The sequence below is a fragment of the Mastacembelus armatus genome, chromosome 5 (assembly GCF_900324485.2).
Source record: "Mastacembelus armatus chromosome 5, fMasArm1.2, whole genome shotgun sequence".
NCBI classification, from domain to species: Eukaryota; Metazoa; Chordata; class Actinopteri; order Synbranchiformes; family Mastacembelidae; genus Mastacembelus; species Mastacembelus armatus.
In genome coordinates, this window is record NC_046637.1 from 19036399 (window position 1) to 19051805 (window position 15407).

At 38.3% G+C, this 15407-nt stretch overlaps 2 protein-coding genes across 6 annotated transcripts in view; one reads left to right on the forward strand and one right to left on the reverse strand.

The window, feature by feature from the left end:
• The window catches only part of LOC113130120 (band 4.1-like protein 1), a 66666-nt gene extending 60971 nt beyond the window's left edge, over positions 1–5695 (forward strand). For all 4 annotated transcript variants that reach the window (XM_026306453.1, XM_026306455.1, XM_026306454.1 and 1 more), the window contains 4 exons: positions 482–577; positions 1395–1475; positions 1588–1704; positions 2129–5695. In XM_026306453.1, coding sequence (XP_026162238.1) covers positions 482–577; positions 1395–1475; positions 1588–1704; positions 2129–2134 — 300 coding nt within the window. In that variant the 3' untranslated portion in view covers positions 2135–5695. The remainder of the gene's footprint in view (positions 1–481; positions 578–1394; positions 1476–1587; positions 1705–2128) is intronic.
• Positions 5696–8264: 2569 nt separating this feature from the next.
• cntn4 (contactin 4) overlaps positions 8265–15407 on the reverse strand; it is a 135833-nt gene continuing 128690 nt past the window's right edge. For both annotated transcript variants that reach the window (XM_026307360.2, XM_026307359.2), the window contains exons 16-23: positions 15074–15223; positions 13295–13365; positions 11656–11890; positions 11273–11388; positions 10167–10353; positions 9955–10067; positions 9708–9873; positions 8265–9400 (exon numbers count right to left, since the gene is read on the reverse strand). In XM_026307360.2, coding sequence (XP_026163145.1) covers positions 9309–9400; positions 9708–9873; positions 9955–10067; positions 10167–10353; positions 11273–11388; positions 11656–11890; positions 13295–13365; positions 15074–15223 — 1130 coding nt within the window. In that variant the 3' untranslated portion in view covers positions 8265–9308. The remainder of the gene's footprint in view (positions 9401–9707; positions 9874–9954; positions 10068–10166; positions 10354–11272; positions 11389–11655; positions 11891–13294; positions 13366–15073; positions 15224–15407) is intronic.

Here is a 15407-nt window from a genome sequence, read left to right on the forward strand (position 1 = left end):
AATACTGCTATGTGATGTCATGATAATGACTCAGTTATACAAAACAATTTGAATTCGAACAGTGGGATGATGAGCAGATGGCGTTGTTATGTCTATTTTCTTCTCAATAGGAGAGATTCACATTTTTATCAGAGGAGCCCATATTAAAAAGCTGTTTGTGTTGTATCCTAAGGACATATATTGCAGCATTTATTAAACAGCCAGTCTTCAATCATTTTAAATACCCCAATTGCTCCGACCATGGCTGTGAGTTTACAGTTGACATTCAGTAAGAACCTGAAACCCCACACTAATTATTTTTGCTATTGTAATAAGTTTCACCTTGCTTTACTGTGGGTCATAAAACTTGACACATTAATGTAAACATGAAACAGACCTTTAAACCCACTAGCTGACACACTGGTACATAGTGTGTATGAGTGTGTGTCTGCAGTGTGTGTGTGTGTGTGTGTATGACTCTTGTTTAATGAATGTGCTGCAGGTAAAAGGTGGCACCCAAGGGAGAGATTCCATTGTGTCCCCACTGACCATTACCGCTGAGAGCGTCACCTCAGCAACCACAACTCAAGTTACTAAGGTAACACTTTATCTGTTTCCTTGGTTACAGTTTAATGATGAGAGCTTAAAGTTAGCCCACCACCACTCTATCCTAACATACACTTTTACTATTGTATGTCTGAACCCCTGGTTGGTAGAAAAATGAAGGGGAAAAAAATAACAGTAATGGTGATAGTAACATGAAATCATATGACCTTTTACTTTTGATGGACAGACTTCTTTTGTGATGATCTAAAAGCAGTCCTCTGTAGAAAAGATTTGGTGTGGGTTGCCCTGGACTAGATTTTAGTGCCCTTCTTCTGTTTTTTCCTCCCGTCTTTATCTCTCCTTTTTTACCTCCCCCTCTTTTTATTTCATCCTACTCTTCTCACTACTATTTTCCTTACATTTTCTATGCTTATTTTTTTATACCATTCCAGTAATTGTCTTTTTGCTTAGTTTGTCCCACTTTGTCACGTGACACTAATAAAGGGTAAAAATAAGTGTTGTTATGCTGGAGTAGACGGCAAAACAAAATCAATAGAGGCCAATCATTGTTTGTTTTAATTAGGTTATGAATAATAAGGCAAATTGATTTTTTTTAATGTAATATTTTATTGCCACACCAGAAGTAGGGCTCCAATAGTTTAGTAATAGAAGTTTTTATATTTGTTGGTGTAAACAACAATTGTTTTTAATAAAAAATTATGCGGTTCACAAAGGATGAACCTGATATTTCTGAAGACAAAGAAATGTAGATGATTGGTGAGTTTTTTGCTATAAGGATAAAAACAATTACACCTTTAATTACCACTTTTGTCAACCATAAACTCTTTCTTTCTGCATGTCCACTGCAGACTGTGAAAGGAGGCTACTCAGAAACCAGAATCGAGAAAAGGATTATAATCACAGGAGATGATGATGTCGACCAACATCAGGTAAGGAGAACTGGAGAAATACTGTAACGCTTAACACTGTGTGTTCAGAAAGTTGTCGTGAATCTAGCAGGTGAGGTTTATGACGCATACCCTTTGTGTTTCATGTCCCCAGGCCCTTGCCATGGCAATCCAAGAGGCCAAGCAGCAGCACCCCGACATGCTGGTAACAAAAGCGGTGGTTATCAGGGAAACAGAGTCTCCCACTGAGGAGATGCAACAGAAAACACAGGTACACAACTATGCTCATGGTCATTGGTCACATGATTACTAAGCTCTGTGTACAGGCCCTGACCAGGCACAGAGCCTCTGTTCTGTTCTTGCTGGAAAATAAGATGACTACAAAGCGAGGCCAAATGACTACAAGGCGATCCCAAACTACCACAAAGAGACACAGAGTCAGCACAAAGAGATGCAAAACAACCACTACAAGGCAAAATGAGAAGAAAGACACAAAAAATGCTTACATACTGTATAGGTGCAAAACAACCACAGAGAGAAACGAAAAGACTACACATGGAACAAGACCATCAAGCAAAATTATTGAAACTACAATAGCAACAAAAATTATTACATTGATGAAAACAACCACAAACGACCACAGAGATTGTCCCATTGTCTCATAAATGTCCATGTGTGTTACTGTCTCATTGCAGTCCTGATTGGTCATGGTGGCTCCTAAGATAGGGGGCAGGAGAGGATTCTCCAGCTGTGTGTCTCCTGCCCCGCTCTGCAGTATGCCACCACCTGGACAAGAGGACTTTCTACCCCACTGTGTACACACTGACACGAGAACAGAATGTGTTCTATGAAGCAGTAGACCTCCACTCCCGTCCCTTTAGACAAAGAAACTGTGACTTGGCCTCTGACCTGACCTGCCCTCCCGTCCTGTCCCAGCCTATCCCAGCTCTCCGCCTCCTTATGGAACAGGAAATGTCTTCTATTAGATGATTTACCACTTGGTTTATTCAAGTGCAATGATGCAAGACTGAAAGAGAAACTCAGTTTTATGTCTTACCATTTAAATTCACCTCTTTTAGTGTAATTTTTTCTGAAATTTTACTTGCATATTAGAAGCATTTTAACTCAGTTGGACCCTGACGATCATTCGAATCAATTAGTTTTAACTGCCTTTCAGTTCCAATACCTTTCCCTCAAAAATTTTTCTGTTTTAAAGTCACAAATATCTTCACTCTACTACTGACACTAATGACAAGTATATAAATGAGCAGAGGATGGTTGAGTGACAGTATGTGGACGATGCTGGTGGGGGTGGGGTGGGGTAGGGAGGTTGGTGCCAAGTGGCAAGAGGTAGCCTTTTTGCTTGTTGTTGCCACCTCCTGGCTGTGACACCTTCACTATAATCAACAACTGTCTTTTTACATTTTTATCTATAGAGGATCTAATTTATGTCCAGTGTTTGCTTGGTTATGAAATATGTATAATATCAGATGATTATACTCTGCATGATTCAATAAGAAAATATGGAGGGAATTTAAGAAAAATAAATTCACAGATATGTCCACATTTAAAATCTATAAGAAACTGAGTTGATGGGACTGAGCACCTGTGGAGAAACTGGTAAAAACAATTGCGTAGTGGACACATGCTAATGTTGACAGACTCTACTGAAGAATATAAGGACAGTTCAGTGGACAGCTGGAACGTTGCTTTGGTCCCAGTCTCCGACATACGAACATCACTGTCTTCGTCTCATTTTCCCCTCTTCACTGTAACTGTTTTAATTTTGGTGTCAGCTCACCATCAACATAAAGATGCTGGTCGCATGTTTTGGGCACAGATTTTTAGAGAAATTCTAATATAAATAATATTTTAAGTTTCAGAAATGTGATATGTTTTTACTTTTTTCTTACTTGAGTTTACTGACTTCCATCATGAAACAGAGCTTATATATTATTGTGTTTTTGGACATTTCAGTCTTCAGTTGTGAACATGCTGATGTCACTCTTTAAAGGATAATGCCATTTGCAATATTACTACTAGGGCTGCATGATATGACCAGAAATTTCAATTTCCTATTCAGGGCTATGGAAGTTTCCCTAGTAACCAGTGCCATATGTGCAGTATCAACAAAACAAACTCACTATCAATGTTGTTATTTGTGTCACTAACTATTAATTGTTAAAATAAATTGAACTCAGTATGGGGATTATTGAAAATACTATCAATAAAGAAAGGGACCGAACCTTATCTTTTAAATATTCTCTGTCAAGGGCTTAGTGCTTAGTCAAGGGAAACCACAGATATGGGTGACACTTCTCTACTTTCACATTGCTAAGTAATCATTCGACCCATTGTTAATATAGATAGATTATTTATTGCAGCTTTAAAGTGACAATATGTAACTTTTTAAAAAAGAAATCACTAATTCCTTCTCTAATAAATGAGAAATTAAATCCATAAGCAGTACAAATCCCACCATTGCTCATTTCAATACGCTCAAAGATTTAAAATTTCTGCTACAGTCTACTTTGTCATGTATGACCCATAGCGTTTGTGGGTAATGTAGGCTACTATTAGCAAACCTGAAGTAAATAGTGCAGTATAACAAGCAGCACTGAGTTAGTTTGCCGACTTGACATCTCTCCGCTAAACAGTAGTTTAACATTAGAAGTAGTTTGGCATGATCCCATAATTGTCACTAGTAGCCTGTGAAATTACATAATGTAACATTTAAACAAGACTGTGCATTTAGTAACTTGATTTATTTATAAAACAAAAATATTGACTGTAGCAGCTTTATATTGGAACGTCATCAATCTATGATAAAAGATGATTTTACTCAATGTGCATGTTCACAAACACTGCCTGAAAAGTACAAAACCACCATATTAACATAGGTACTTTCTTGTTTTCTGTTGGATTAACTCATTAAGTTATACTGTATGAGTTTGTAACTGTATTTATAAGAGTGGTGAATGTGAGGCCTGTGCTTTTCCTCCCTGTTACCCTTTCAGACAAAGCCAGGACTCATAGTGTGGCATAGATAATTATCCCCCAGAACCTTTTAGCTGTCACCTACAGTAACGTATATCCTGGATGACCTTTAATATGATACTATGCATCACCTATTATCCATAGGAATCCCTGATTGAGCCTGACCCATGTTAGCTGTGTTGCTGTCATCGTTGACTTTGTGCTACTGTTAACCGGAGCAGTGAAGCGCACTGCTTTTGAGATTTGCAATAAGCAGCCATTATTCTTATCTGTCCTCTACAGGGAGAAAACTGTGAACTCTCATGTGTACCGAAGCATAACCAAAACCTATAAAACAGAGTTAGTGATATTCAAGAAGCTTTCCAGCACTTGTGACCATGGCTTTGTCGCCCTTGTCAAATAAGCCTCCCATTCCCTGACATAAAGCTGTCGACCTGCTGTTAATGTGTCTGTGGAAGCAAGGAGATTCCCTAAATGATAATTTGTATATTATGTTTTGACCTTCCTTATTTTATGTTGTCATATGACACTGGACTGTTGTGAAGGCACTTGCTTGTAGAGATGTCACGCATAAAGTGTTGGGAACATTGAGCTATCTTTGCTGTATTATTGGACACACTACTGATGGAAACTGTAGGTATCAGAGAAATTACTACTGTACCATGGGCCGGGTGGTGAGTTGAAGGATGGAGGGGCCTGTATTTATACCTTAATATCCATACTTCTGTGTATTAGCCTGTAAACATGTAGAAATTGAGAGGAAAAGGGGATTTGTTTTGGGGTTATCGGGATGAGGCGGCGAGTAAAATCCAGCAGAAAGCAGAGCAATAGAAATGTTGCATAAATGGGTGCCTTATGTTTGGAGTCGTGGTTATGGGAGCCACAGTATTCAGCTGAAAGTGCTGTTCACCACCATGAGGTTGGTGCAGAAATGACCTCTCAGCCCAAGGTGAGGAGGAGCTGTCTATGAATTACTAGCTTTGTAAAGAATGTGTCACTGAGTGCAGTGAAAAAGAAGTCTCTATCTGTATCTGGACTGTTCATTTTGAATGAGAAGAAAGCATTTATTGGCCCCATTGACAGAAAAGCAGCATAGCACCGATTATGGATATGAGCTTTCCCCTTGCTCTTTAGCCTCCACCTTCAGTTCTCCACTGCCTATTGCTCTACATTCCCCTAGTGCTTGGTGGTGTGTATTTGCTGTATTTGCATTCAGTCTAAATGGAAACAATACATGCATAAATAAATGTGTCAGTATGATTCAAGCAGTGTCTCTGATTTTGAAAAGAGGGGAGAGGGATGTTTACTGATAATGAGTAAGTGAAATGTTTTTTATAATGGCGTAAACATTTTCACATATTAATATTTCATTACATGAAATGTAATATCAGCACAGTTATTGTGGTGAAACAACAGGAAAATTAAGTTGTTTTGTATTGCCATCTTGTGGCCAAATTCAATACACATTACTGGGTGTAGGCTGAAGTCGTTCATGTGCTTTTGCTGCCACCTAGTGTATTTTTTAAAAAAAATCAAGCTCAAATGTACCTCAAAATTTTAAAATGCAGTCTGTTTTAGAGGAAATGTCATGTATTTTAGCATTTATGTGTCATTATATAAAAAGTCTAACCAAAAAATCAACAAAAAATAGATTTGCTGCTTTGGCTTTGTTCCACACTTAGTAGTAGTAGTAGTAGTAGTAGTAGTAGTTGCCTTTGAAAATAGCTGTATGACGTTTCTGTTTGACGTGACACTATCACCAGGTTTATCTCACACTGGGCTAAACTAGCCTGTCTCACAAACTGGGAACTTTAATTGTATTTTCCAGGTATGGAAGATTTATTGAGATTTTGGCATGGATGGGACCAAGTACTGGAGCTAGTACCATACTTGGGGCTAAAGGTAAGGATGTCTTAGCTTCTGCCACTTTTACTCTAAACACTCTTTTCTTAACACATCACTGGTGCATTTTTAATAAAGGGAAACTAGTTATCTAGATCCCTTTACTACTGCTCTCAGCCAGGCTTTAGGTATGTTGCCATGTTTGATTGTATGCTGAAATGCCTTTTAAAATTCACTCATTGGTTAGTTAATAGGTAAACATGTAAAATCATTAAAGCTTTTATGCTTTGTTAAGTTTCTATCAGTAAAATTGATGTGCAATGGAAACAGACTTGGTGAATTAATCACAATAGACATGAAGCATTTGACTTAAATGTCACTTGAAAAGATGAAAAGTAGCAATGATTTAATAGCACCCATCAGGAAAAGTAGTGCCGCCAGCTTCTTTACCTTGATGAACTAGTTCCTAGACTTTGTATTGAGTAGTGGAAAGGAACATGCATTAATTTCTCTTTTCTTTTGCAAACTTTTCAGTTAAAATTTGTGCCATATTAGCATGGCATATAGGTTTTATTGAACTGCATTAGATTGTATAGATGTACCTAATAAAATGTCCAGAGAATGTAATGTTTGTGCTCAGAGGGAGAATATTCCAATATGTCAGCGCTCACATAGGTCTATATATATTGAGGGATGGGCCAACAGAACAATACATTGTTCTATAAATCAATAATCTTTATTAACACAGTAGAAACAACAAACAGCAACTGAGGAAACCCTCATGTAGAGCGTATATGGACAGTAGACCCAGTACATTTTAGAGGGACTGGCTGAGACACAAGCATAGACATGGGGCTGATAGTGGTACACATACAGTATACACAAACCAAGATGAATGAAACTTGCATGTTCCTAAAGCCATTCAGTCGGTTTTGCAGATGGACAGAAGAGAGAGAGGACAACGTACAGTCATGCTGAGCAACAGCTAGCTACAGTATGAAACAGAGTTATTACATAAAAACCAAGTAAATCATCTCTTTAGAAAGGTTCTTTCATATAAATGATTTGGAGTTTACAAAACAGTATATTACACATTTCTTGATGCATGATTCTGAGCAAGACCCAGTAGCCTACAGTACACTCCCCTTCAAAGTACTACAAACTACTTAACTGGATTACAAGCTACATACAGACTGCACCGTACCTCCGTAGCACAGCAGTCCCACATGGCATCAGGAGACTATGGGAAAAGGAAAAGATCAGCAGCATCGTCTTTTATTAAGAATACACACCTAGAAAAATGCACCAGGCCTCGTGTATTGCCAATATCCCATGCGAAACAGCAGAATGCCTTTCAAACTAACCTCAGTAACGTTCACATCACTTCAAGGATGCTGGCCCCCACCCCTCTGATCCTGATCACACACATTTTCTATCAACACAGCAGCATGTAAACATCACTGCAGCTGCTTCATAGTTCTATGTTTCTAATGTTTCTGATATACATATGATAAGTTAAGGCTCTTTAAGGACCTGAGGATTTTGAACATATGATGAGGCACACGGAAGGCAAAGAATAGCTCTAGACACAGGGCTAAAACTGAAAGAATGAGGAGCATTAGACAGCCACGAGGGTCTGGTCACCAGTGCAGTTCAGTGGCCATGGTAGGGGAACCCAGGGAAAATGTTCAGCATGGTGCTGTTTCTGCTTACAAGGTCAGTAACTAAGGACTTCATATATATTGAGGAGTTCAAATTACCCCAAGACAACTGGCACCAAAGCTTTGCATGCTAATGTGTTATCATCCACTATGTTAATGAATAGTTATTGTTGGCTGTAATCTTCCTGCTTGTCCATACACATGGTGACGTAATTGGGAAGGGAGGCAATGCACATGAAATATCCTCCTTATGCTAAGACAAGGCTTCAGCATTCTTTAGCTATTGGGTACGTTTGTTATGGTAGTAAAGAATAGATGTGTTGTTTATGTACCATCTTAGCAATAAACCTACTTGCAATAACCAGGACTTATCTTTCTCTTGTGACTCAGCAAACACAAAACTTGTAGATTGTGTCCCCCATGAATTGCAGTGGAGTATGGACAGGGGAGAGGATTACAACAAAACACTTTTAATGTACAGATGGTATGGGAGTATATTAACAAAATAAAAAAAAAATAAAAAAATCAAAACCTGTCTTTTTGTTGTGCCAGTTAACATTATCATGACCTCATATAGGAGGAAAACCCAAACTTAAGATTTTTATCTTTCATTTTCTGCAAGTACATGACAGAAATGTATTCTAATCCTTTTTGAACCAACTTTAGCTGGATAACTTTGACAACATTAACATTTTACTAGATATTGGTTAAGCGTTAGCATGTGTCATCTTGAGACATGATTTTGCCAGTTCGCTGTGCACATTCTTGGTGCAATGACCATTATTGACAAACACCAAACATGTCAATTCAGTCCTTATTTTTTTTTAATATTGCAGAAATAGACTAGTAGCAATTAACAGGTCATCACTCTGGTAATTTACAACCAAAGTCATAAGTCTGATTATATTTTAGAGCCTCAAATATGGGCTGTCAGATCACATTCTTAACCTTCAGACTAGCAAATTTGATTATGTCATTTGTCATGCACTTTATTATTCTCACCCCAGTAAGCCCAGACTGCCTTGAAATTGATTCAGAAAACAAAATCTACAAAAGCCCGACATGTCATACAAAAAAAATGCATATAAGACGTTTTTCTTATTTTTTTTCTTATGAAAGCTGCTTTGGTAACAACATAGTCACGACATCGGTCAATCTCCTTTACGTGGGTGCTGAAGGGGACTCCTTCCCTTTCATCTCAATGGGGCATTTTTAATTTTTTTTCTTTTTTTTTTTGTTTTTTTTTTTGTCAGCGTCTTTCTTCTGCCTCTAAAATCTAAATGAATGGGGTGTAGATACACCAGAGTGGGCTGTGTTTGTGTTTCACTGTAGAGCTGTTTCCACATCAGATGTAACGTCTGCTGGGAGCTGTTTGTCATAAAGATGTCCGCGCTGTGAAAGACAGTGCTATTGTACTGAGGGCAGATAGAGTGGAAACCTTGGATGCTGAGCCGACTGCATTGGGGCCTGAAAAGGCATTGAAAAGAAGGAGGCTGTTAGGGTGCAGAAACTTTTTTTTTTGGCATTTCACTAGTTTAATCAGTCGCCACTTCTTTTCTCAAAATGTGTAAGAGCTGTTGCTTGAGCAGCTGAATGAGGCATTGAAAGACTTTAAAGAAAATACAACTTTTCATGAAACTCTTGCATTATTTTCTCCACCCTGTCTCTGTTCCTTTAGAGATGTTAACACCTAATCTGTTCTGGAAAGACAGCAGGAGGTGTATGGATTATTCAGCTCATCCGCGAGGGAAGCACTAACTAGCTCTCCACTGACCTGGTATCCTAGGGATGGTGATCTGCCTGCTGCTGCTGCCCTCGCCTCCTTCTCCGAATGGCTTTATCTGGATAATATAATCCTCATCAGTGGGCAGGGCGAGCTCCACAGATGTGGTGTTGGTTTCTATGATGTTGGGGCGGCTGTGGCGATTCTTGTACAGTACCTGAGGACGATTCCAGGGTTAGACACAGAAGCCATGGCAATGAACCCGATTTTTGAAAAAAACGTGCAGCTGGGTGCTTACTTTGTAACCCGTGATCTCAGACTCATTCTCCAGCGCCTTGACCTGCTCCCAGTTAAGTATAATTTTGGAGTTTGATGTGTTCCACATCACTTTAACTGGTGGTTGACTGGGTGCTAAGAGGACAAAAGAACATTATTCATCGAAAGCAGAAGCTGAACAGTGGAAGAGAGTGACCTGTAGTTATAATCAAATAATATTATTGTGATACTTACGTGGTTTTTTGGTTGTAACGTTGACAGTGGTGCTGGGAGGCCCTGTTCCAGCAGTGTTGTATGCCCTCACTGTGATATAATATGTGGTGCTACCTCTCAATCCGTGGATGATAGTAGACGTTTGATTTCCCACAGTCCTTTGCAAGCTGGCTGTGTCTTCCTTTTCACTTCTACTCCAGTACCTCAGCTTGAAAAGCAACAGGGCAGAACCACAGATGTGATGCAGAAAACATGAAGGACACCTTAAAAGCTTTTTGTTACACCCTGTCAGTGAAGTGCAAACTGGAAACAGGCAAATGTGAACTGAACTGGATCGGCAATGGGAACTGGTCTGAAAACAAGCTTTAGCAGCATGGCACCCTATAGGCCATTTGCTCATTGTGAGCTATGTGCCCCAGTTGTGCTTATCAGACATGTCATGATTTAAGTTATATGGTAAAGAGTGAGGTCAAATATGCAAAAGAAACCAAAGGAAAAAAAAAATCAGAATCCTCAAAAATCCTCTCCCATCAACTTCCACTGATAACAGATTTTCTTTGTCACCCCACTTGTCAGGGCTGAAATAGCTGGCACGCTTGACAGCACAAATATAATTTGTCTTTCCTCACAGAAATGGTTTGCTCTGCCTCTGCTCCTCTGTTGACTTTGAGTGGTCAACAATTTATAATTCAGGCACTTTATGCAATCTGAAGATGAAAACATCTCCTTTGTTCACATCTTGGACGTCAATAATGAGCAGGAATTAAAATGCCAAGAACTAAGTGAGCGCAAAGCCACTGTCTGAAACTGCTTTGTTGTGTGGATTAGAAGCTAAATGCTCTATTCCTTAGAGTATTGCATCAGTACGCTAATCAGGGTGGTTACAGTACTTAGGTAAGCAACAAGAGAAACACAACTAAACCAAGAGGCATGGGACCAGGCTGGACTATTATGCATGCAGCAAGCTATTATCTCCTATGCTCAAGGTGCATGAGCCTGAAACACTCATCAATAATAGAAAAGAATAAGATTCAAGAGCATCAGTTGCCATGTGCCTGCACATGTGCACACAAAAGCAAAGTTACATCCAAAGGAAGTAGCAAATAAGATATTTCATTGTATCTCACCTCATAGCCCAGAACTCTTTTCTTGCTGGCATTCCAGGGCAGAGCTTTCCACAAAACTTCAACCTCGGATGCAGAGAGGCTTTTGGCACGGACCCTGGTGGGCGCTCGGCCAGGCTCTGTGGTTAGTGTATAAGGACTCAAAATTATTTTAGATGTAACACTGAGCTTTGATGACCCATCAAAGTGGGAACATAAAAACAATTTCAAAGCCAATTCTTTCACCCAAACAACAGAGGAAGGGAAGTGTGGGGAAGACATGTGCAAGTGCTGATAAAAGTACTCTGGCTGCAAGATCACTGCTTCCACTGCTCACATCCTGAACAGACATGGATTAATACCAGCTGATGATGATGATGATGTGTGCGGCATGAGATCATACACACCTTCCTCCGCAGAGTAGATAGTGGTAACAGGTCCAAATGGCCCTTCCCCGAAATTGTTGTAAACTCCAACTTTCACATGGAAAGGAGAGAAAGGCTGGATGCTCTCATTCTTAAAGATGTATCTGGATGCTTCAGCGGATGGTACGGCAGCCTGCATCCAGCCTGTGGCGCCGTGGGGGCGAAAAGCTACAACGTAACCAAACCCCGGTCCATTCTGCAGCTCCTCTGGAACAGGCTGCAGAAGAAAAACAGTTTAACTACTTGCAAACTAAAAAAAAAAAAAACACTTAACTTCAATCCAGGTCCGAGCATAAAACCAATGTTCCATGCTACTTATTACTCTCCATCACTTTGTAAATACATAAGCTTTGTAGCTGACGAGTTGACTATTTGATGGCTTGAGACTAAACAGACCAAGACCAAAGACATGGCTTTCATTTTTTTTTGGGCAATACCTTTCCTCAAATGTAACATGCTGTACAAACAAGAACTATTACTGGACACATCCATTACACAGTACAATGCACTCAGCATGATGCCATAAACCTAGCTGTTGTCCAGAATAATAACATGCCTCATACATTTGTAGTTTCACATTTCATTCCAGTAGATAAACAGACCCTCTTCATTCCTGTCCACTAAAAGATACACACTGTTATAAAGGCAAGTTATTGCTTCTTTATAGAATGAACTGATGATCAGACTGTCTATCTTAACTCCTGGCCAATGTGGACACTCATCATCCCAGAGAATCATAAAGCCTTTTGTGAGTCCCTAATATTTTATAATGGATAACCTTTGGTTATGTTTTTAGATTTTTTTTGAATGTTTTCAATACATAATATTTTGCTAGATATCACAATTCAATTCAATCAATTTAACAGATGTTTGAGACAACTTCAGGAATTCACATCTGGATATTGGGTGTGTCCAATTCTATTTACAAATATACATATCATGCAAATTTTGTTTCTAGTATATATATAGTATTGTTTTTTTTTTTTTCTTCTGCATGTTGTACTGTTTATTTAATGTTTTTACTTTTTACAAGTATAAGTAAACTAGCTACTCTGCAAACAGAAACATCTTTTGTATGGTTCCCCTTTTTGTTTAAGCACAAGTCAAAATCAAAAATGTGACACTCTATTTCTGCTTTTATGCCAAAAGGAAAATGGCTCAGAATTTTTCAGGGCTGGGGCAAAATAACCGCTTTGTTAGAAGTTAGACTTTAATTAAAGTCCTGCATATTGAAATATCAGCCTGATGATTTGAACAGTCTGAATAAGTATAGGCTGTTGGAGCTGAATTGATATGGAAGAGCTTTGTAGGCTTAAAAGAAAAAAAGAAAAATGGAAAAAAGAAAAGAAAAAAGCAAGAAAGAAACAAAAAACAATAAGAAAAAAAAAGCTGGGACTTCGAAGAAGTCATTGAGCTTAATTATCTTGTGGAAACCTCAAAAGCATTTTTTTGTCTCCCCCCAGGGTGACAGCAGCAGTTACTGCCTTTGTTTTTAAAAATTAAATGCCATACATTAAGTAGTTCAGCTGTTATTAATGAAACAGAGGCCCAGATCCACAAAGAATAATAATGACTGGCTCCCTCCTCCATGGATGAGGAGGGCCTGAGCAAGCTTGCTTACCTCCCATGTGATAACTAATTCAGAACGACTGCCACCGCCTCCACTCACATTGGCTGGTGTGACCTTTGGAGCTGCAAGGGAGAAGATAGATTATCTTAGTTATGTGACTTCTGTGATGGAGTTGAAAAAGCACATGTAATCATCCATGTCGCTACTCCCAAATGGCTGATAGAAGTAAATTTTTGACTTATTTGAACTTCAACATCCATATATCCTCAGATATATCAGTAAACTTCTCACAGCTGAGTCATATTTACAGTTGAGGCTAGCCTGAGATGCTTTTATACTAAAAGATAAGAAAAGTACAAGACATACATAGGCGGTAACATATTCTGGGTAGATTATTAGATTATTGCTTTCTGTTTTTAGAGCTGTTTTTGTGTTTGAGGTTCAGGTTGAATAGAATTAAAATGTATTGTGGCCTGAAACCCAACACCAAATGTGTATTTAGAATTTATGGCACCTAATATCAATATCTTGTTATATGTTTTGGGAAAATATGCTCTATTGTCAACAATTAGATTGACAATACATGTATGTGTATAAACAATGTATATAGAGTGGAAAGTGAGGAAAAAAGTGAAGGAATAAGAATATCTACCTACCAACAGCTACAGTACCTATAATTCTTACAGCTGAAAACCTAACATTACTGTTTCTGTCAGCTAGATGTGTCAGTAGTGACTAGTATATCTTGAAAGATCATGTTATAGTATGTCATATAAAAATGACCACAGTGTGTATTCAATTAGTGTATTGGGTAAAGACATGATCATGACTGAATAGAAATATTGTGTTTGTTGATATTTGGGACTTCGGTGTAGATCAGATCACATTGAAGATCACATGAAGAATTTATGCAGAAAAACAGTAAATTGCAAAAAGTACCTTTTCCTTGCAACTGTATATGCCATAGTATGTCATGTCTGAAAAACTATGTTTTAGTCTGGTATGTCATGACAAATATGGCTTAGTAGAGTATGTCATGAAAAAATTGTCAGCCATAAAATAAATGTCATAGTATTTAGTATTTAATGAAAAAAAATTCATAGTGTAGTATGAAAAATATCTCAGGCATGAAATATATTTTACAGTATAGTATGTTATGAAAAATATTTCATAGGTTGCAATAAAAAATGTGGCTTAGTATAGTAAATTATAAAAAATACACCATGCTATGCTGTTAAATAAACACCTTAATATAGGATGTTATGGAATATATAGTATGTCAGAAAAATATCATATGAAAAATATCTCATACTAAATGAAAATATGATACATTATGGTATGTAATGTACTATATGTTATGGAACATACGAAAAATACATCATGAAAATCATGTTTTTACTGAAGCTCAGGGTTGCAGCTCTAGCTTTTGTTTCTTTGTACCATTCTCTCACTGTCTCTCATTAGCATTAATTTCGGTTCATCGAATATGCCACTGGACTCTCCCTATTCTCTTTCTATTCTCTTTTGGACCATCTGCTGTAGAAAACGCTTTATTTACTGCATCGGTAGAGGTTCTAGTATCACACCATTGCTTCTGAACATAGTACCGCATTGCTGCACAAAGTAAGTAGTGGTTAGTAATAGTAATAGTATTACAAAACTCTGCTGCTATGAAAGATAATTCCTAAAAAATATTTCTATAAAATAAAATAAAATAAAATGAAAAAATTATGTCAATCGTTTGTCTTCAAATAAAAGAACAAATAAACATGACAGATGTTTTGAAGAAGTCATAAGGAAAGTTTTGTTTTGTATGCATGCAGTACATACAGGTTCCCTTTGTCCTTGCTTGTTTAGATGGCTTGCTGGGCTCTCCGGTCCCAATGGTGTTGCTTGCCAGGACTCGAAACTCATACTCCACCCAAGGGCTCAGGTCTATTACTGTAGCTGTCAGCCGATGGCCCCCCACCACCTCAGGAACTGGCATAAAACACACAATGCCCACTTCAGTATCAAGAAACTTGGTGTGTGTTTTTCTCTGTGTGTATGTGTGTGTGTTTAGCACAAGCAACAGAATGTCCTCCAGGCTGACAGGCCTAGTAGGACTCCACTGCAGGTACACAAGACAAGTGTAATCCCTCTCAAGGACACATAATGCATAGAC